This window comes from Anopheles coustani, chromosome 3, assembly GCF_943734705.1.
Source record: "Anopheles coustani chromosome 3, idAnoCousDA_361_x.2, whole genome shotgun sequence".
In the NCBI taxonomy this organism is placed as follows: domain Eukaryota; kingdom Metazoa; phylum Arthropoda; class Insecta; order Diptera; family Culicidae; genus Anopheles; species Anopheles coustani.
Genome location: NC_071288.1, coordinates 73,200,583 through 73,222,795, shown reverse-complemented (window position 1 = coordinate 73,222,795; position 22,213 = coordinate 73,200,583). Strand labels below are relative to the sequence as shown.

Sequence of the window (22,213 nt, the reverse complement as noted above, 5' to 3'; positions counted from 1 at the left end):
GGCGATCATTCACGTTGCGAATCCCACTCAGCTGGTGAAGATCGTGCAAGTGCAGAAGATCGATGAGGCTGGGAGCGGCAGGTGAGGCGGCGCACGGAGTGAAGTACAGTACCGGTGAATTGTCGATCAACGGGAGGTTGGTGTAGGCGGGTGTCCAGGAAACGAGCGGCTGGTTAAAATCACCGATGATGATGAGCGGTACGTCTCGGGATGGTCTACTCGAAACAGCGCCAATACACTCCGATAGGTTGCTAAGCGTCCTGCGATCATTGTTGAGGTAGGGCGGGATGTAGACGGTCCCGATAACGATGTGTTGTCCGCTGATATACACGTCGATCCAGACAGCTTCCAGAGAGGGGTAATTAGACCGAAGCTCGTGCGAGGGAAGCCGATGAGAGCACGCGATCAGCACTCCTCCACCTCGTGTGCGTGTTGAGTTTACGTTATTACGATCACATCGGTACACCGCGTAACGATCAAGATCGAAGAATAGGCTGGAGGGCAATGAGGGGTCAAGCCAGGTTTCAGTGAGGAGCACGATATCGAAGTCACACTCCGACATCGCCAGTCGAAAATCGGAGCTCTTCGTGCGCAGGCCCCTGACATTCTGATAGAACCAGGAGCAACGTTGTGAGCGGGGGTCGGGGACAAACGATCGGGTTAATATTTGGTGTCGCTGGTCGGTAATCTGCTATTGTGTTGGAATAGTGACGGGAGTGGTTGGTGAGTTAGTCCTGCAGGCTGGTACTGGAACTCTCGGATCGTGCCCAGAAGTGCCCTCACCCAAGCTAGAACGATCCACGAATTTTCCTTCGGCACTTGTGGAGTTAATGTTCGACACGCTCCGTGGGAGTCGGAAAAGCCGATACCAAGATAGTGCGATAAACAGTGGAAAGATAAAGGGAGACGGATTTGTAATTCTCGGCGGCAAAGACTAATAAACCAGAACTCCCGGTTGTCATGGCGCCGGGCCTATGTGTGGGCTATGTTTATCTTGAGATCGTTAAAGGATTTCACACCGTTTAGCCATCCGAGTAAGGGGTGTTGATGCCACGTTTTGCAAGGGTAATGGATCTGGTTCAATGTATTGTTGGATGGTGTGAAACTTATATTGCACTCAATAAATTATTTAATTAGCTACAACAATCACTGAGCATGTTCAGGGGAATAGTAGGACTAAGGAGAGTGTCTAGTAACCAGTTTCGAAGCTTTCGATTTATAAGTTTCCATGTTAATTGTGATTCTTAAATTTGTTTCTTTAATTGTATTCTCGAAACTATGTTGAAATGTGCATTTGATATCATCCCTAAATTGTAAAACATAAGCTGATTTTGAAAGTTAATCATTAGATCATAATAGGCGTGCTACCAATGATGTTTAAATGATTTATAGCGATCACCATACCTTATTACATGCCTAATTTTTGCTGACAAAACACAACATCCGAACGCGCTACAAAAGCTACAAAACCATTCAGACATCGCTACGGAAAAAAGGCGTTTTCCTTTTTCCCTCTCCATTCTGTAGTAGAGGCTAGGCTCGACTGTTGTTTCTAGCGTTGTTCGGGTGCCGTAATTGCCCGTACAATAAAAGGATCCTCTGAAAGCAGAGGTCGTTTTCTATTCAAATCTCCGATCACCTTTTGTGTTTTACCTTGATGCACACCTTCGGTCTTCGATGTGATGTTGCGGTCGTTACGTCAGATGTCATTCTCCGAATAGGGAGTCCGTAGTCTTGCTTGTCTAAAGTCTTCCTCCTTTGCTACTATTTGCCCAGCTTGCCAGTTCTGCTTGGCTATTTGCGGAAAACTTTCACGTGACGATGGTACTTTAACCCATGCGAACGCGATGTGTCCGGTTAGGGACCATGAGGGATGGGGTCTCAAGGGAGATAGAACAATGCTCGTTCTTCTCAGGAATCTTCCGGAAGGCGGGAAAAGAATGCGCAACAATAACAGAACGGAAGCAGGAAAATTTGTCATCCCGAATTCTGTGATTGGACAGGGAGAAAAGGAAGCGCAAAGGTTGACTGTACGAATGTGCAAAACTAACTAAACTGTAGAAGGATCAAATGTTGTAAAATAATAAATTTACTAAAGTAGGGAATCTATTAATATATTTATATTTTTTACTTTCAAGAAGGTAAATGAAACAGATATTTCATTAAAATTTTAAATAAAAATAAGTGAGAGGGACACATAAAGAATAAATATATGTTAAACTACAACATTGCTAGCAACAATGTAAACTCGCGTTATCGAAAGAAGTGAGGCATGTAAATCTAAGAAGAAAAATGAAACCAAAAACAAATACCATAACATACACTAATGTTTAATGTAGTATGACCGTCGAGTCGAGAAGTCGAAACGACAAAACCAACGAACCATGGATGCACTCAACGAAATTGAATTGGAAAAGTTGAGCATTATGCCATCCGCATTCCTGTCTACCCTTCAACGCAGTGTTTCTTAATCGATGATTCGAAACGTTTATACTGGTAAATATGGTGTACATCAAAAAAAAACAATAGTGCACATGAGCTGTATTAAAGTCCAAACAGCAGTGAAACTGCTCGAAGAGGTAAAATAGGGAAATTATTAACCGGACTAAAAGATAATTGAATATCACATCCAAAGTAAAAATAAACAAAATAATCTATGAATAATATTACATTTAAGCTTAGAAAAGCTTCTCGATAATTATGGAATTTGTTGATTTGCCTTTTAATGTATATTTTGAAGATCATCAAGGAGTAAAAAATGTCAAAAGGCATTGATTTACTGCTGAAACTGCTGATTTCATGGAAGTTGTCATTTAGTGTTATTGTTTATAAATTTCAAAAAAGACGAATGACCAGGACGGTCAAAGTCTCTGTATTGAACCAAAAATGTTATTTTTCAAATTTCAAACAGTGAAAAATCTATCAGTCAAAGTAATTGAGAATCTCTGAATTCTATCCGCAAAAAACTTACTGAAGGGTTATCGTTGGGATTCTTGCTACCTTTTTCGCCGAGAAATCTCATTTCATGGCAGTCTTTCGAATAAAATCCCCCCAAAAAAAACCTGTCGAGTTGACTAATTTATTCGTGTTCCAATTCACTGATCCGAGCTTGTTCCGTTACTGCGGAAGGGGATAATAGCACTATTGGTTGTTGTAGGATAAGTTTCGTTGCGAATTCAGGAATTCCCATTAACCATGAGCCGGGTTAGGTCTGAGGAAGCACACAGTTAGTTGGTAAAGTATGTTTTTGGAAGGCAGAGACATATCCGCGGTTAATAATGTTAGTGAAACGCTTGATCTTTAAGAAATACTGAGGAACGAACCAGCGCCTACATGTCTGCGCAGGTTCATAGGACCTCAGGTAGCCTTAAGGCCAGGGTCTCAAAATTCCTTTCTTTTATTGATCCTACGCTGGCCCTTGGTTTGAGGGTCCTTCTATAAAATATGCCATCTCGTTCCCACTACCGTCGGGACCTCAGATAGGGCTTTCCCATGTGCCTCATCCGGGATGCCAACTGACGACAAGCTGTCTGGCTCGTCCAGACGGCGTGTCTCCAGCGCCTCACGCAATCTGCTGCCTCTGCCAGCTCTTCCACCGATCATTATGCAGTAAAAGGTGTCAAAAATCCTCCGCATTAGGTCAAGATCCTTTCGGGATAAGCACATGCTCGGAGGATCCTTTCGTGCCGATGCGTCCCTTCGCGCAGGCAAGGGACCTTCGTCCGTTCGTTTCCGTTGTGGTTGCGGTCCTTCTACCCCGAGCTGTCGCCCAAGCTAACCTTCAACGAGTTTATGCTTTGTTTACTTTCGCTCATTAACGGGACCACATTTGCTTGTTTTCCTCCGGGCACCTTTCTCGGGCTTCTTTGTAACCCTTTTGCCCATGATATGCATCCGCCAGGCGTGTGTGGAAGATTGCGGTGTTTTCCCAGAATGTTCCCTTTAACCCTCGACGAGCATACGATCTATTTTCATTTTCAAAGCTTGAAAATTGCAACGGTTCGTGGTCATCTCAGTTCGTACTGGTCACTAAGTGGCGTCCCATCCGGATCTTCCGCCCGCAAGGAGTTCACATACGTGAGATTAGTGCGAAATTTTGGAGAGACAAATCCCTTGCACGAGACCTGAGATGTGGGAAGTGATCAAAAAGATCAGTAACTGGGAATTCCGCCGATTTGCAGAGCTCGACCAAAGAAGATCCTCATTAATCTAACCTTTTTTTTCAAGATTATCATTCGGATTCGGAATGGAAAATAACTCTATTTGTTCGGATTCGGAACAGAACATTGCTATAGGTCTAACTTCATTGCAAATGCGAAGGATAGGAATGTTACGATTACAATAGTTTCAAATTCTATTCCATCAAATATTGCTGTATTCTATCATTCCGAAGGTTACTTTCACACAACAAACACGGTTGCTTTTTTTCAATTCAAGTTGATTAAACAGATTGTACAACATACCGTTTGTTTACCAACATTGGTCAAAAGCTGGAGCTTTGGCTGTTTCCTGCTTCCTTTCAATGGTTTGATTGGTTAGCGAAAGGAATATAACAAAACCGATGCGGCTTAAGTCAATGTGAAAAACAGTTTAGAAAGGCGGATTTTTTCAATTTTGTCAAGATCTTTCGGCTGTACAAAAAAATGAAAGAAAAACACAGGACATGCCGCCTTCAAAGTCACATTTCACAGTCATTCTTTCCAGTCTAGCACACATCGGGTCTGCCGATATCCGATGAATGGCCCTAAATGGTGCGATAAATGATCATTTCCTTCTAATACCCGATCGGCGCGGGGAGATTTTCTCTCCACTTTCATTCAATTTTCACTTCCGACAAGGAAAGGTAAGAAAATCTATACGATTGATATGATTCCTTTTCAACAGAAATAAAAGAAAAAGAATTTTCTATCTCTTCCAATGGGTTCGCCTAATAATTCTACCATTCCAAATGTGCTTCCTTCCGGTTTGGGCTTCACGCGCTCGGGGCCGGTTTGCTAGCGGCGGCGGCCATTGTCGGGCCGGAACCATTCCGGAATTCCTCCCGGGGGTCACAGAGTGGGCAATAAAAAACAAAAAAACACAAGGTAGACAGGAAGGAACCGATTGAAAGTCCACCTATCGTATCGTCGAATTGCGTCGGAAAGACGAGATCGAGGATGGATGAACAGAAAAAAGCCTTCCTTCTGAAGGATGCACTCGTCGATTGGGTCGTAAAACTCCTGCCGTGTCTTTTCGCTCCAATCCGCTCAAAGAACGCATTGTGTCTTTTGTTGTGCCAGACAAGTTGGAAATTTTTTTCCGAGCGAAAGGAAAACGAAAAATCCTGGGGGTGAAACAAAGCCGAATGAAGAATCTACTGGATCGCGGAGGTGCAACTCGGAACTTTCGGTTACTTCCTCCCGTTGTCTTCGAGGTCTGAAAAGTCATCCCTAGATCCGGTCATTGCTGTTGCATTTTCCTCTTGTCCTACGGGGCTGGTGTCTGCTCTTTTCTGTTGAATGCGGTCATAATGTCATCCTCAAATGCAAGAAGAAAGGAAAGAAAAACACCCCGAAAAGCTCACATTGAAGTTCGTACAGAAGTGTAGAAAATCATTGGCGTCTCTTGATACATCTTGTCCCTCGCAGAGAAGATCTTTTGATTTGTAACTGGACTTGACGGAAAAAGAAGGCGATGCATGATGTAATGGATGTGACAGACCGGACGTAAATGCCCTATGTCAGACTCTCTTCCGACGACTTTCGGAAGTACGCGACAAAGAACATGCACGGTTTAACATCCCATAGTCATGTTAGTTTATGACCCACAAGATGCCGCACTTTGAAGATCAATTGGAAGCCATTGCTTGACGCTTGCTGGAGCGAACCTTTCGGGGAGGATCCTTTGTGGTGGAAGCGGTTGCTCGAAAGGAACCACTCCGATATGCAGCAAGGAATGAAAGATGCTACAACGATCCCTAAAGAGCCTCGGATTGACCTCAGAGGCGTTGCCCTGGTACACCGTGCCACTGGTTGGGACCCTTTTGGGTTGATCCAAGCGGTTTCGTTGTGTCAGGGGACTACTGCAAAGTTCTCTATTAGGGCGTAAAATTGCTGATCACCGAAGCAATCAATTACACAACCGAATTGCGTCCCTCTGATTCCTCACTGCGAGGTTTTCGTGTCGGTTTGCTTATCGGATAAAGCATCGCAAGGAAGAAGACTGTAAATATACACCTAAATAGCTTTCGTAGTAGTTGGGTTTGGTATGACAAATTGACTTGAGAAATATATTGTTTTGTCTTCCCCAAAAGGCTTCGACGAGCCCTCTTAGCTTGGGTTTTTGTTTGTTAAATGAGATTTAGGAGCGTCTTGAGCAAGCATCTTCACAAACAAAATCTCTGCACAAGGGGCTAAAGGAAGCACAGCTTGGATTTTACAGTTTCTATCGGAAAATCACTTTTGTCCAGAAAGGTTTACGGAGAAAAGGCGTGCAAAAGTAATAAATAGCAGCAAGTAATAGGAGGAAAAGACATGCATTATAACCACTCCTTCATAAGTTTTACACTTCGGACTTACGTATCTCACGCCGAGAGGCTTGACTTATGATAAATTAGCAAAAGATTCCCTAATCGGGAACCATCCGTTCAGAAGAATCTGAACAAACCTAAATCAAGCATCAGATTTTACTGAATTTATTCAACATAATTAATAGGTTGTGCTTTCGGCAAAAACTCTTTTGAACTAATCACATTGATTACTTTAAAAGATTCTACTTTATTTCACTGCCTTGTCGTTTTAAAGACCCAAATATTGTATTGATTGAACACAAAAATTTATACAAAAGGTCTTTACTATCTCGCCATATCTCGGACTCGTGCTCCAACGGTTATAAATTCACGTGTCCCCATTAGGCAGCCCCATAATTGTCTATTGCCATTGCATAAGACAGAGCGGATCGATCGCATAAGGACACACTACATTTGCCCCATTAGCCCGAGTGTCCTTCAAAAGGCTGTGTTTCATGTGATCAAAAGGATAACTGTAGGACCCGCGACAGAGGAGCGCTAGAGGAAAATGGATTCTTCATTAACGTTAACGGTCCTACCGCTGTCTATGTTCACTGTGCCGTTCCTGTTCCACGACCTGATCAATCAAACCCCCCCGGAGTTCCAACTCCCATCAGGAGGGGGAGCTTTAGTACAAATATTATATTTTCAGCCAATGGCACCCAGGATCGGGTACTTAATCGCTCCATTTCGCCTCTCTATTGCTCACTTTCGCTCCTACTCGTTCTAGGTTTCCCGTTAAAGCTATTGTTGTCCTCGTAAAGGACATCATTGCCGTCGTTATTGTGCGCGGTTTTTGGATTAAATATTCCTTTGCTTCTTTTTTATCCGCACCATTTCTCATTAACTTTTCCCCAAGTCAATTTCAACCTCCCAGCGGGCGTACGTCCGTATCGCGTTTACCCGTGTTTGTGGCACTTAAAGTCGTAGATGTTATCGGATGAAAATTGCTAGTTTGTGAACAAATGAATAGCCATCGTCATTCGGACCTCATGGCGACAAAGTGTGGGGAAAAGTAAACGTAATAAATTTTCCTCACTTGAAGAAAAAATGAAACTGTTGGGCGAATCAATAGATATGACAACAACAATCTAAAATCAACAAAGTAAAGTTCAGCCTTAATGAAGTAGCATGCAAGAACATGGAGTTTGGACCTCTTGTGCGACCATTAATGTTAAATTTACATGCGAAATGTAACACATTTTGTTTCAGAAAGTCGTTTTATTGGAAAAGAATCACAATGTTTTTAATTACAAAAATTATATAACAAAAATTGTATAAATATTGTGTAAAATAAAGCCATTGTTCAGGTACCGGGCAAAATTTGATAGGAAAACAAACACAAACTATATTGATAATCTTTATTTAATATTTATTTAATAATATGATTTCAAAAATTCAGTAAAAATACAGTATTGAAACTTCGGATTGTAGGATATTTATATGTATTCCAACCTTTCAAAACTATTTTCATGTTCTCCTTCTTATTGTTATTACATCAATTGATTTAAAGCTGGTCACAATAAGCGAGTTTGTCCTAAAAGCGAATCCTTATCTGAACAGTGAAGTGGTGAACGTCAAAAAACTATATAAAATATATGGTAAAGAAATCTGAGAAAGGAAAATTTTCTGTCCTTTGTCAAGCTCTGAAATACCTACAAAATCTGTAGTATCAGCGTCCACTTTATCCACCTCCGACTGTAGTGCAATAACATGCGATAAACAACAGGCCATTCGTTCCAGGCTGCGTCTTGTATGTGCTTTCATTTCTCCCATCGATCTAATGGAATGAAAATCAAAAAAAGGATCTGGAGCACATTTTTCCAACGTCACTGTCGGTTGGTAATATCCACCCGATCTCCAGCTACCCTATAAGCGCTTAATTGAGTTTCAGCCATAGTGATTTTGCAGGGATTGTGCACCGAGGAGCGGCCCTTGTCGAGCGTACGGCGTGGCCGTGTGTAATATTATTATAGCATGCTCAGCGTGCTAGAGGACTTCGGCGAGCTCCAACCTTGGGGACGGGTGACGGGTTTTTCCAAGCTCCGACCGCCTGCACAAGTCAAAAGGATAATGCTCGACGTGGATACATTGTGTTACAATTTTAACGTCCACCTCTTCCCCGGGCAAGTTTGTCGATGGCGTGCGGAGCGAATGGGGTGTGTTTCCGGTGGAGCATTTTCATTTCAACAGCAGGTCCCCAGCTCCGACCGAAGGAAAAAACCAATTTCACGTACTTTTCACTCGAGTAGGTCATGCGCGTGGAAAACGGAACACGCCGTGGAAGAGGTAACAAAAAGAAAAGTGGTGACGGAAAGTGGCTGCCATTGCTGCCTTGTTCTAGCACTTAAGTGTTCGCACGCTTCGGTCCTTCTTTTTCCAAGAGGGCTCCAACGCTCGAGGGCCACTGGAAGGAATAAAAAACAAAACAACCGGCTGCCGGAAGAGAAAAGTGAAAAGAGGTTTTCCAGCCGGCGGGTCGCGTGCGTCGAACAAACACGAGGCTCTTTGTCTCTCGTTCTTTCGCACCGAACACGGTGTACATCGATGGTTGAGCACGCCCACTTTACGCAGCTTCCAAGCAACTGCTCGATTCGAGCACTCGGATACGTCTTTCGCCTTCACGCTCGCGTGCTCTCTCTCTCTCTCTATTTTACCGTTTCGCCATGGTCTTCGTTATCCTTGTAAATCTGGAGAGGGTTCGCCCGGCTTTTCGATTGGTGTTCCCTTGTTTTTCCCTTTTTCGAGTCCGTTCTGTTTATCCTGTCGATGAGCTCTCGAAGGGCGATGAGTGCCTCTCATGGAAAATCTCTCGCTCACTCACTCTCTCTCTCGCATATCCTTGCCGTTCTTTCCCATTCTCTCTCTGACTTACTTGTTTTACCTTCCCGTGTCCTTATTGTGTTCTTGAAAAACGGATGCTCTCGCTTCGCTTGCAGTTAAGCACATATACGCACATATATATGTCATCAGAGGCCGCCTGGCGGATACAGGAACGAGGGCTTAGGGCACAAACACACGCAAACAAGAGCTTGATGCTCGAGAAGGAGGACCCTTCAGTCGTGGGCATGGAGAAGGCCACGGTCCCCCGAACGCGCCCTTCTTTGTGACGAACGCACTGGAAAATTCAGGACCCAGGCCCTTCCTGCTAGGGCTGGGAAAAAGAGAAAGCGAGTCAGTTCACCGAGTGGTGGTGGTGGTGGTGGTGAGGATGCCGAGACCGTGTCCGTCCGGTGCTCGAAACGCGGTCGGCATGGCCTACGGGGCCGTCGAGTGCCGTCGAACGACGACGAGTGCCCACTTACCTCTCAAGTGAAAACATAATTTAGTTACAGTCAAGCACTGGCCATCAGCAGCCCGAGACGGACGTCGATGACGCTGCGCGCGGAAAGTTAAGATTGTTGGGTGTTTTTTTTTGTGTGACCGAAGAAAGTCTTCTGGGCGTAGGTTTCCCCCTTCGATTGGACACTTTAAGGTTTCGATCCATTCGAGCTGGAATGCAATTGTGAAACATCGGGTGTGTTGCTTTATGTCGCAAGAGCATTGTTTAACGAGAAGTGATGATCCTGAAGTGCAAGTGGTGACTAATAATTTGATGAAAAACCAAGCAAACATATCAAAACTATTGAGTGGCGTGTGTTTCTAGAAAACCCTTTACCTAAAGTGATCAAGAGAAAGCTGTGATCAAAAAGGATTAAAAGAACAACACAGAAAAGTGCTTTACGCTTGATAAAGTATTTTTGTTTTTGGTGCCACGGTTGAACAGTTTCCTGCCAAAGTGGCCACCGAAAAGAACGAACCCGCTGCGAGCGCCGCCAGTGCTGCGGGCCGCTCCAGCCGGTCGTCTCCGTCCACCGTGGACGTGGCCTCGCCAACGAACGGGCCCAACAGCACCGTACCCCCACCAAGAAGTCCCAGTGAACCGGATTCTAGCCCGGGTCAAACCGTTCTGCCGGAAGCACCGACGATCATGGCCGGACACACGGTCCAGACAGCGACGGGTCCGACGACCACCGCCGCAACACCGACCGCAACACCGGTCCTTGCCTGGTCGCCGCTACTTTTTCCACCCTGGAACACGGCCCTGCTTCCGGCCGCGTTCTATCCCGCCCTTCGATCTCTGCCAGGGTAAGTTTAGAAATCCGTTGCAAACCTTACATATCATATTATACACATCAACATTGCAGTTGTAGTAAGATCATGCAACTGCTAATTATCATGTCATGAGCGTTATGATTTATATCAAGCAAATAATAATAAAGCATCAATTATTGTACCTAGCTTATCTGATTAAATTAATTTTTGATTCAAACTCTAATTTTATATTTATTTGCTATGCAATATTTCCATACGTGAGTAAGTGTGTAACCAGAAAAGAGCATGTTTTTCTCAAAGCTAGCTTCAATTCCAAATGCTCCTTAAACATGTTGATTTTAATGTTTTTCTTCATGTTGTCCTTTCCAACAAATCATAACGTTTGTATATAATTTCAAGAGTCTTGTTGATTGTAAAAAGACAAATATTCTAACTGATCTATACGCTTAATTTAACATTGGTTCTCAGACCATTTTTTAATGATATGAAATACATTGTTTACATGCAATTACCTACCTAAACCTAAACCATACGGGTTGAGTATCAATTTTATTGAACCAATTGATAATTTTTTCAATAATTCGGCAAGTATCAATATGAATTTATACATAACCAAAACTAATAGCAAGTTTATCAGTAAATGAGCGTGTACATTAGACAAATTAAAAGGACATTAGTTACACATATTGATCCACAAAAAAAGCAAAATAAGAATAAAATTAACATGTAAAGCAAATATTCCATCACTATAGGTAGTAAATTGGGATAACAGTTTTAAGTAGTGGTAAATTTGTTAAGCTACTGATCTACAAAAAAATGCAAAATAAGAGGAAAATAAAATTTAAAACGAATTTTCTATCAACTATGGTCACAAAATTTCAAATTTACCATTGTTATGAAACTCTTCTTCAAGTTAACTCGATTTGTATCTAAGTAACGAGAATAAATGTTCAATTTTTGTCTCCTTTGTGCCATCATCACCTTACAACTGACCAAAGGATTTTTATTTGTCGAAATTAATCCCACCTTGATCTGCTCTTTTATGGCGCACGTTTCACTGTTTTGTGTTTGTATCAAAAAGATCCAATTAAAATGCAATAAATCCTTTGCCATCTCCACCTTGAATGGTGCCGGTCCCTTCGGTGACCACTGTGACGTGCGTGAAACGTGGTCCGGAAGTGTCATAAATATTGTTAATGGGCATTACCGAAGGCATCCTTCCGGCTTTGGTGTGGACTCCGTTTGAGGGTATCGATGTCTGGAAAAATACTTCACCAAATGCACCCGATGCAACCGGTAGCGAATGGGATCATGTGCTCATAACCAACGGTGTGTCCTTAGAACAGACACACGCACTCACACACACAGGCACATCGGTTTCCTTGGTTATTTTTCCGACTCGTTCGGTGGGGGATAGTTTAATCTCATTATTTACTGCATCCGTCGATTACGATCGAAGCCGACTACCGAACGGATGGAATCAATTCGTATCCCCGTGTCCGTGCATCCGGTTTCCAGCTACTGCTCTTTCCGTTCGTTCTCCATTCTTTTGCTGGAGTTTTTGACTCTGCTGAGTGAGTGCCGTTTCGTTTAGCCGGATTTTCCACCCAGCGGGAGGCCGTCAATTGATGCAAGCATGATACAGAATGAATCACCAGCAATTGGCAGTTGACTTTTTTTTTAGCTAACAGTTTGTTGCAAGTATTATTCTGTTTTTTAGTCATTCTTACCAGCTGCAATTGGATCACTTAGAAAAGCTATGCTCAAAAGAACACAGGAAATGATAGCAATAAATTCAGCTTAACTTCTTTGCATCGAGTGTTCATATTCCAAATGTGGTGATGAGAATTTGAATTGAATTTTTCAAAGCTTTATAAACTTTACACAATTGGTTACTTGAATATGATTTTTTCACTCGATTTTTCCAAGTGCCAGATTTTAGAAAAATAATAAATTAATGCAAAATTATACGTAGATATTTTCGCAAAACACCGCATCCTTACTCGTGTTAAACCAACATATCACCTGTACAAGATCCATTTCCTCCATCCCGTAGTGTCCTGATCCGTCGGTCGTCTTCCACCGTTCATTGTGGAGGTGGAAGTTCTGTTGTGAAAATTAGCATAATCAGCTTTCGGGGGTGATTTTTCACGCTTGTCCATTTTATGCGAAATGATTTTTGACACTTTTTCTCGTCCTTCGGAACCATTTGGGACCTTCTAATACCATTCCGGGATTCACGGTGTATCGACGACCTTCTCAGTTTCTCCGCATTATAAATAGACAAAGTTATGTGTTTTTTTTTTGTTTCTAACTACGAACCGAACGAAATGGCTTCGGATGAAGCGGACCGAGGATCTTCTAGCCGGGTTTGGAAGGTTATGAGATCAGTACCGATTGAAATAATAATATTTTGCTCCTTAGCCGTTTTGATACTGTTGTTTTAGCAACGCTTAGCAAACATTTATCCCAGGGCCAGTTCTTTTTGTTTGCCAGTTCCGAGGCCAGAGTTGGAAAGCCATGGTAGTCTTCTTTCAAAAAAGGTCATGATGTGCAGGAGCAGGGAAAAAAGCGAAATAAAGGTGCATAGGAAATTCTGGACTTTCCCAGATCCTGTCTGTCGAGAGTCGGCCCGCACTTTACCGTTTGGCAATTGATATTTAAATCGAACGATCCTGCTCGATCTTGGTCACTTTAGATACCCTGCCACCTGTTGATAGTGCAACGTCTGTAGGCGGTAACTTGAAAAAAAACTTAAAGAAACAACAAATTTTCACCTAGCTTGCCTCTCGAACAAGTGAGGGAGGATAATTTATGCCGAAGCAGCCTCCATAATCGTTATAAATGCAAATTAGGAGTCAGGAACCGATCGGATGAAACGCACCTACTAGCAGCGACGGGTGAAGCCTGTGGAAAAGGGAAACACCTCGCCTGCGTGCGCGAGAAGAGGATCATTGCACTCGGGAGGGAAACATGTATCTAGGATCACCAGTTTACTATCGGAAATTCCGACACTTTCCACCGTCGTTACGATGGGCCATTGTTGAGGATCACGTTCTCGTCAAGAACGGGCTAGAAGAGGTTTTTCGAATTGTTTAGAAGTCTGCAGTGCACGGCAGGTCCACTGCAAGTCCTTGGAAACTCCGGTCACCTTCGTTGGAAAAATTTACATAATTTTGTTTTCGCTCTGAGAAGGAGATCCTTGGAGGCCACAGCCGGCTCCAGGGCAACACAGTTTATGAAGCCTTCCCGAGAGCTCGAAGCGAATGCGCAGAAGCATCTCTTTCGTATGAGTTTGAAGCGATGCAGTGGAATGACCTGAACTTAAAATGCCCGGGATGTTGGGCGAACACGGGAAACACGTCGTCCGGGGCGCTACCTCTTCGGGGGAACTCCGGAAATGGCGGAATTTCCCAGAAAAACACAAAACCCATATACGGGGGCCTACACCGTGGTCGTAAAACCAACCGTCCTCTTTCTTGCCCTAGCGTTTGGCCGGTAAGATGTCGGTCAGGTTGAATGGACGACGAGAGGCACTCGACGGACGGCGGCGCAGAAGTGTCCCGCGGGTAGAATCGAAACCCACAGGCAAAACGGGGGACGGTGCAAGGAGAAGCGGCCCGGAGACCGGTGGGCGGAGATCGACGTGGTGGCTTTCTTAAGATTTCAGAAAAACCAATACTTGCCAAAAGCCTAAGCCATACCGATCGGTCCGGTGACCTCTTGAGAGAGGTCCTAACTCCTTGTCCTTCTCCGGGAGTGAGTACGATCGTAATAAGGTTTTGTGTAAATAAAACTCGTACGGGCAAGGAGGCAGCACTGGGTAAACAATCGAACCACTCAGCCGATTTTACAACTGGCCCACTTTAGGGGGCGAACAAGTCTCTGCGATTCGATTTGCATATTGATGATTTATTTCCCTTAGTGCATTGCGCCTTTGGTGGAACTACGCGGGATTTTCCGACATATAAGGACTCCTACTCAAGAGGTACTTAACAGGAAGGTAATAATTAGTTATCATTGTGGGTTAAGGACAAAGCACATTCTATGTTTTTAAACTTAAATCAAATGAAACTCACAAATTTTCCGTGTTCATTTTGTTTACTTTTCACGTTTAAAACGCTTCTTTGCCGAACAAAATGGCGGATGTGAAAAAAACAAACTCTTTATTTAAGGTTGAACTAGTCATAATAATTCTTCATAATTTTCAATATCATTTACAACCCATAATCACCCATCAGACAATTTGAGAAAACCAAATTAAAATCGCCCCAGCATGGTACGAACGAACATAACCTCTCTTTTTTCTGTCACCCGACCGAAGCTGTCATGGCGTCCATTGTCATCCATCACAAAGCTTAAATTAAAATCCAATCAAGCTACCGGAGATGAGGTGTTGTAAAGAAAGAAAGGCGGAGGAAAAAAAAGCAGGAAACCGAAGGCGAGAGTGAAAATGCTACAAGACCTACGCCCACCAAAGCAAGGCCGACGCTTTTTCTCCACTGGTTTTTTTACGGACTAATTCCGCCGGATCAAAAGACAACAATGTGGCCGTTCTTTCTCCCGTCGTACCTTTTGTGTGCCTATTCTTTCCCGTGCTACCATCTTTCTTCTGGTAATCATTCTTTTATCCATCCGAGGTTGGTTGGTTAGCTCTTCGGTGCGTGAGTTTATTGAAACGCGGCTGTTTTTCCTCGACGCCTTTTTCTTGTGGGTCATTTATGGGTCGATTACAAAATACTGTAGGAGAATGTTCAGTCAAAGGAGACGCCTGGTGGTGAAGCAAACACAGCCCGTCGGCAGGCAGGGATTGGGTTAGAGATTATGTTGTCGGGCTATGTTGATGTAACCTCAAAAAATTGAACCCCGATCGACGGAAGAAAGGATAAAACACACAAATGCGCGCGTCCATGACAACGCGATCGACATCGAGTTTGATAAATCTTAATTCGTTTTCGAGCGATTTCTTTCCGGCTCCGGAGGTGGACGAGGTGAAGATTTTATTATTACATTTCTGACGACAAAGGGACATTAATTCCTCTTCTTTGCGTCGGGACAGAAGGGCAGCTGATTAAATTGGGCCCTAAGCGGAGGGAAAAAGAAATCGAACTGAATCAGGGAAACCTTCTGATTCCCTTGCGTTGGACTGTGGAGCAATCTTCGGGGGCAGACACACCCACAACCGAAATGAAGAGTTTAGAGAGTGTAAAGGTGGAAAGGCTGGCATGATTGACAGTAATCGTAATCGAAAAGATGGAAAAAATCGAACGTTGAAAAGGACTTTCCGTGGATTAGATGTCATGTGTGAAGATTAATCCTTTCACCATGATTGGATGCGATGAACCTCGAATGCATATTGATTTTATTGTTAAAACTGATTTTATGGAGCGTTAGGTTTATTGTAAATGAATTCTAATTGATTTCTAACTGAACAATTCGAATGTCTCTTCAATGTAGATTTCTTGACAGTATGAAACTGCCCCAGTCCCAACGAACCGCTAGCACCGGTGCCGGTTTCCGGATTTGCAACCTGCTCGAGTTGGACAACGACAAAAAGCAGCAACAGAGCAAGAAGCGAAAGAACTCCACCTCACTCGATGACCCGGCCGTGCACAGGTCCCGAGAGCACGACGGCGACGAGGAGGACGGAGACGATGAGGACGATTCCGGAGCCACCGAAAATGGCTGCCCCGATGGGTCGCTGCGGCGGAGGAGCGGCACAACGCTGTCACAGGAGGACACCAGCAGTAATCCGGATGCGGATCTGCATGGAAGTGCGGGAAATAGTGACGACGATAGTAGGTCTGAAAGCCGCCCGGTTGGTGGGCGGCTGGGGAGTTCCCGGGGGCGAGGTCAAGACGATCGTACCAGCCCATCGGCAACTAGTGGCGATGAGGGTAGCAAACCGACACCCCATCCTATGAGGGCGTCAACGCTGGCGGAGGATTTACACGCACGCTTCGGTTACCCGGCACTACATCCTGTGTCTCATCTGACGCACCATCACCATTCACATCATAATCACCTCCACCATCATCCCGGGCAGTTGCACCATGCGCATCACCCGCTGACGGCGACAACACCACCGAACTCGCACCATCCACATGTTTTGTTCGGAGCCACTGGGAGAGCCTGGCCGTACGATAGCTGCAATACACTTAATGGTGAGTTAAGTTCCAAATATTTGATAGCTCTTTTTTTAGATAGACCATAGTAGTTATCTCACCAGTATTTTCGGGGTACCTATTGTTGGGGAATTTGGTTCAGGACCAATTCTTGAACTTCTGGAGAGTGTACTTCACACCCAAATGTTAATTATTATTCATTGAGATGGTAAATCATCATAACCAGCTGCAAATATAGGGCACAAACACCCCATTTTGACGCTACTCGGTAGCAGAGTTGTAGGGTTGATACTGATCCGGTACCTTCTGGCAACCTTACTAGCACCAATCCCCGTTTGTTATGTACATGAGTATTTATGTGCTTCGTGTTGTAGCAAATCAGATCAGCACACCCGACAAGCAAACACAAAGATTAAGGGTAAATCCTAAGCACCAAACCCACCAAATCTAATCACGAACTCCACCTGAGGGGATGTTCGACACCATTAGATGTGTTGATATTATACTTCTCATGAAAACGGGCTTCTATTCCTGTCGCAGCAATTGTATCGATTTGATTTTGTCCGTTGGAAGGTTGAAACCCAAACTCAATTCGAAGTAGATCAATCGCCTTATCCTTCCAACTGTGTGTTGAGTCTTTCCCTACAAGGACTACTGGTTTTCCTAAAGGGAATCCAATGTAGGGGACTGTTTTCCTTTACTTCCATGTTGTGCCAATCACTTTTAACAAATAGTCTGAATCGCCGCCATTGATCGATTGTTCGTTATTGAAGCTTTTTTACTTCAAACTTGACCAGCTGGACATGCTGCGGGGTGGTTCCGCTCTGTACAAAACGTCCACATGAGTTTAGCACAAGCCAAACGGCGAAACAAACCACCTTCCTGGGGCACTATTAGCCACAGACATTACACGGTCACAATCGATTCGCAATCGATCGCCGCCAGTCGATTACATCAACGAAGACCCGGTGCTGTTTGATTTACAACTTCCGGCAACGGTGGAAAGCCCTCTGGTGGACACAGAATACCAATTAGAAATCAATCACCGGTCAATGGAACAATAGGAGGATTCACAGGCCCTTTTTCGGGTGTAGGTTACGAAATCTCGGCCCAGGGTCTCCGATTGGACACGCGTTCACGCATGTATGTAGTCTCTAGGAACTCGGTGGAGTCCTCGGTAGGGGTTCCTGGTTACATAACCTCAAAGCAGGCAGGCAGAGTAAGGATGCAGATGGTGCAGAAGACATACGAAAAGGGGTCCGACACAAAAGTAGGCCAGAAAAGCACCTTTCCGGGGGTAATGCCGCTTGTCCAATCCGGAACCGGAACTGCTTGTGTCAAGCGAGACGAACACCCTGGTACCTCGGTCGGGGATTGTTCGGTTCGCGATAGGGAACCGTTGGTGAACTTGGCAGCCATTAAAGCGTCTGTGTTTTCCCGCCGTGCCTACCCTTCGTTCGTTTGCCCATGGAATGTGTTCTATGGGCCGGTGTGGAAAATGACAGTTAAATTGAGGTGTGATCGTTGCAGCCTCGGCAGCCTATTATTTGCTACTTTAGGTAAGGCTTGGTACTATCATGGCTGCATTTTGGGAGGGAAACTGCATTCAGACGACAAAGGCCTTTGGAAATCACGTGCATATGAGCGAGCGGGGACTAAAGACCATTTCCCCTGTGGCAATATCCTTTTGGACCCTGGATAGGATGCAAAGCCGTTCGATTGGGTTGGATTTGGTTTTTTGTGTCGATTGCCGGCAGCTGCCGCTTTTTTAGGGCCGTATTTGAAGTTTGAAAAAGGCTTGAGCGAAACAAATCTGTCGACTAAAGCCACGGTGTTAACATAACATTTCTCTTCTTGTTGTTGATGACACTCTACCGTCCTTCCCCTAGTCTGTGGATCGAATTTTTCTATTTGACTGTAATTTTTTAAACGTATCTTCCTCCCTTTTCCTCGCACATACGATGGAGATAAAACTTGGTTTTTGTCATTAGGAAAGTTCCACTTTATTTTACGCCCTGTTGTTATTAATCTTTCCTTTCCATTTCGTTTGATTTAGTGCTCACTCACATGCACGGGTGTTTTTTTCTTCTCTTCTCGCGGTTGAGCACGCAACGAGTTTTAGAAGAGCTTGTTTATTTAAGGATCAGCGTCGGGCTTTGATCGTTGAGTTTGAACACTTCAGGCAGAGGTCCTCAGGAAAAGGGCTGCACCAAATCCACAATGCGATGGAAAAGGTTACGAACGGCCATTTTGATTGAAAGATTTCTGATAAATGCAGCCAGATGGAGATCTTCTATGAGAAGGGGAAACCCGCTTTGGGATTTAAGAATACTTCATGATTGAGTTAAAAGATTTAAAGCGTTTGTTTTGGTGTTAGAATCTTGTATGAAAATAAGTAGGGTTTACTAAAATACTTACCTTTAAAAATTGAGGAATTAATAGATAACTTTCTCATTAGGTAACTCTTCCGCCAAATTTGGCTCTCTAAAATTTAATTTATAATTATCTAGAAAACCTATTGATCACCAGAAATTTTAATTTTATCCAGTGAAATGGTATTTTTTTATTAAATCATACCTCAATAACATTAAAGTTTAATTTCCAACTTTATATTGATTTAACACACCTTAAAATTATTCAAAATATAGCTTCATGACCCACTGTAGAATAAAGCCACTCCAAACTGCTCGAAAATACTTCCAACCTGAAAGTTGAGTGCCCTCGAGCGGATAAATGCGCCCCTTGATTCGAAAAAGGATATGCGAAGGGGCACTCAAAGGGCTCCGGCATCTGGCCGAGCGGGCGGAGCTCGAAAAGGGGGCGTGATTTTTCTCATTTTTCCAGCGTCATCATCAGCACGACGATTAGCGTTGCCTTTCGGCTTTCCCGACCTGTCCTGGGCGCATACTCGCTCGTTGTTTGCTGGGCCTGCCGCATGAGAAGGCTCCAGTAATCCTTGCGGGAGACAGAGCGTTAGAAAAAAAGGAAACGATGAGAAAGTGTTTCCGGATACGATCACTTCGTGGCGGGTTGAAGTTGGTTTTCCCCTTTACGAACTTAATGCCCTAAAAGAGTTAGGGTACGGCACCTAGAGGACAAGCGGCATATAAAAATGATCGGATGAGGATTGGTGGAGCAAAGAATTCCGCTTCCGCCAGTGCATTAATAATAAACTCGAATGTCATTTATCAACTCAACCGGAACCGATGCCGTCCCATGCCGCCGACCGTACCGTTTGCCGCACTGTTCGGAAGAGATTCGGTTAATAGGTCCTCTGACAGGGGCTAGAAGCTAGGAACAATCGACTGGAATCACCACAAAGGTACGGGGAAGAGTGCCATCATCATAAATTATGCCTCGCCGGAACAAAGCGAGCCGAGATTTCCATTTCCGGTATCTATTTCCCGAGAATCTCTTCCGCCACTTTGTCCACAGCGGGAACGTTTTGATTTTCCCTCTTTATCGAGGTCATGGAGCTGGAGGTTCCCAGCTGGAACTGGTGTTGCTGGTGCACACCTTGCAGACACAGCGTGATGTCCACGTGCGTCGAAGGGTTTTAGAGGTTGTGTGGGTAGTCGTTATAGGCAGCTTTGAAAAAGAGGAAATATTGGTGACATAGTAATGCTAATAAGATACAGTAAAGGCCTATTGCAAAAAGGATGTAACACCAACTAATGACGGTTTCCGGTTCTCTCTCTCTCTTTCTTCCTCGATCTCTTCAGCATGCCATCAACAAGCGGCCCAGCAAGCCCACCAGCGGTTGTTCGCACAGCAGGTTAGCCCAGCTGATAGCACCTCACCGGTGCACTCGGAGCGGTCCTACATCGGAAGTGCGGGACTCCCGACGCTCACGTCAGCCGGAACACCCGGTGCTGGCGACCTTCACTCGACACCCTCGTCCGCTCATCTCGCCTCGGTCCGGTCCGGTTCCGGCATGCGAACGCCCAGCCCGTCGGAGGACTCGGAGCGAGACGACCATCACCATCCGCACCATCACCACAACCACCACCTGCACGGCGACACGCACACGGAAAACTCGGACGACGTGGACATCGAGGAGGGCTGCGATGACGAGATGATCGACATGATCGACGACACCGACGACGGAGGGCTACCGTCGGAGCGAGGTCATCCCGGTGGAAACGGCTCGATCGGGCACAAGAAGCGCAAACGGCGTGTCCTCTTCTCGAAGGCACAGACGTACGAGCTCGAACGGCGGTTCCGCCAGCAGCGCTACCTGTCCGCACCGGAGCGGGAACATCTGGCCTCGTTGATTCGCCTCACGCCGACGCAGGTTAAGATCTGGTTCCAGAACCATCGCTACAAGACGAAGCGTGCCGCCCACGAGAAGGGCGCCATGGACCACCACCATGGTGGTGGCGGCGGCAATGGCGGGGGGCACGGTGGCGGTGGCCTTCCCTCGCCACGCCGGGTCGCCGTTCCGGTGCTGGTGCGCGACGGAAAACCTTGCCTCGGCGGTGGAAAGCAGGCACATGACCTTCTATCGGCAGTTCCGGCGGCCGCTCACCTGCAGCTTCCGCCCGGGTTCCAGCACGCAAGCCTACTTCACCATGCGGCCGCGGCCGCCGGACGATGGTGGTCGTAAGGACTCCCACTCCCAAGTGTGTGTACATTGTAAATAGAGGAAAATCCGAGGACAAAGATCTCAACGGAAAATGCGGTCACGGTTTCACCCACGGCTTGGGACACTAAGCAACGATCTCGAACTCCATCAAACTATTCCATTCTACCGAGGGAGTGTGTGTATGTGTCAGATTTTGTGCAAAAACATATAACGAACTTCCTGATATGTAAAATGATAGATAAAAGAAAGAAAAAATGTGCAACAGACACGGAAAAGCCCTATCATAAACGTTCTTCAAATTCGTGTTAAAGGCTCGTAGTGGGTAGAACAACATGTCTACAGTTGTTCAGAGATTAGTCAGTGGTTAGTTTGGAGGATTGAATAGTGCAGAAAGTGAAAAAAATGAACGCCATTGATGGAAGCCACGGTAGTTTGTAGCCAATCGAGGCAAAGTCTATAGTATTAAAATATGGTTATAGTTAATTTATGTAAAAACAAAACGTCTCACTAACAACGTTTGGATGTGATGTATCGGAGGCAAAAGAAGGTGGAAAAAAAGGAAAAATAAAATAATCAATTTTTCTCATATGCAACATTAGATGAGTTTTGCATTTTTTGATTTTTTTAAATTTTATTTCATAAGTGTTTTTATCTTTTATCTCTTTTTTAACATTACATTTATATGCTTGATAACTAGAAGTGACAAGTGAAACGAAGAATTCATCCTCTATTCACTCAATTTAGCGTGTCGGTAAGTTGAACAGACCAACATTGAAACGCACATTCCGACTGCGGAACGCTTCAAGTTTGAGCCGGAAAGCAATAGGAAATGTCCTTTCCCGAACAAAACACAAAAATATA

The 22,213-nt window shown here is 44.6% G+C and overlaps 1 protein-coding gene across 1 annotated transcript; it reads left to right on the top strand.

Moving 5' to 3' along the window:
* Positions 1-9,510: 9,510 nt before the first annotated feature.
* LOC131266451 (homeobox protein vnd-like) lies at positions 9,511-21,373 on the top strand. The gene is made up of 4 exons (XM_058268986.1): positions 9,511-9,630; positions 10,314-10,675; positions 16,100-16,806; positions 20,490-21,373. Exons 1-4 carry the CDS (start codon positions 9,511-9,513, stop codon positions 21,371-21,373), a joined length of 2,073 nt encoding a protein of 690 aa, XP_058124969.1.
* Positions 21,374-22,213: the final 840 nt, after the last annotated feature.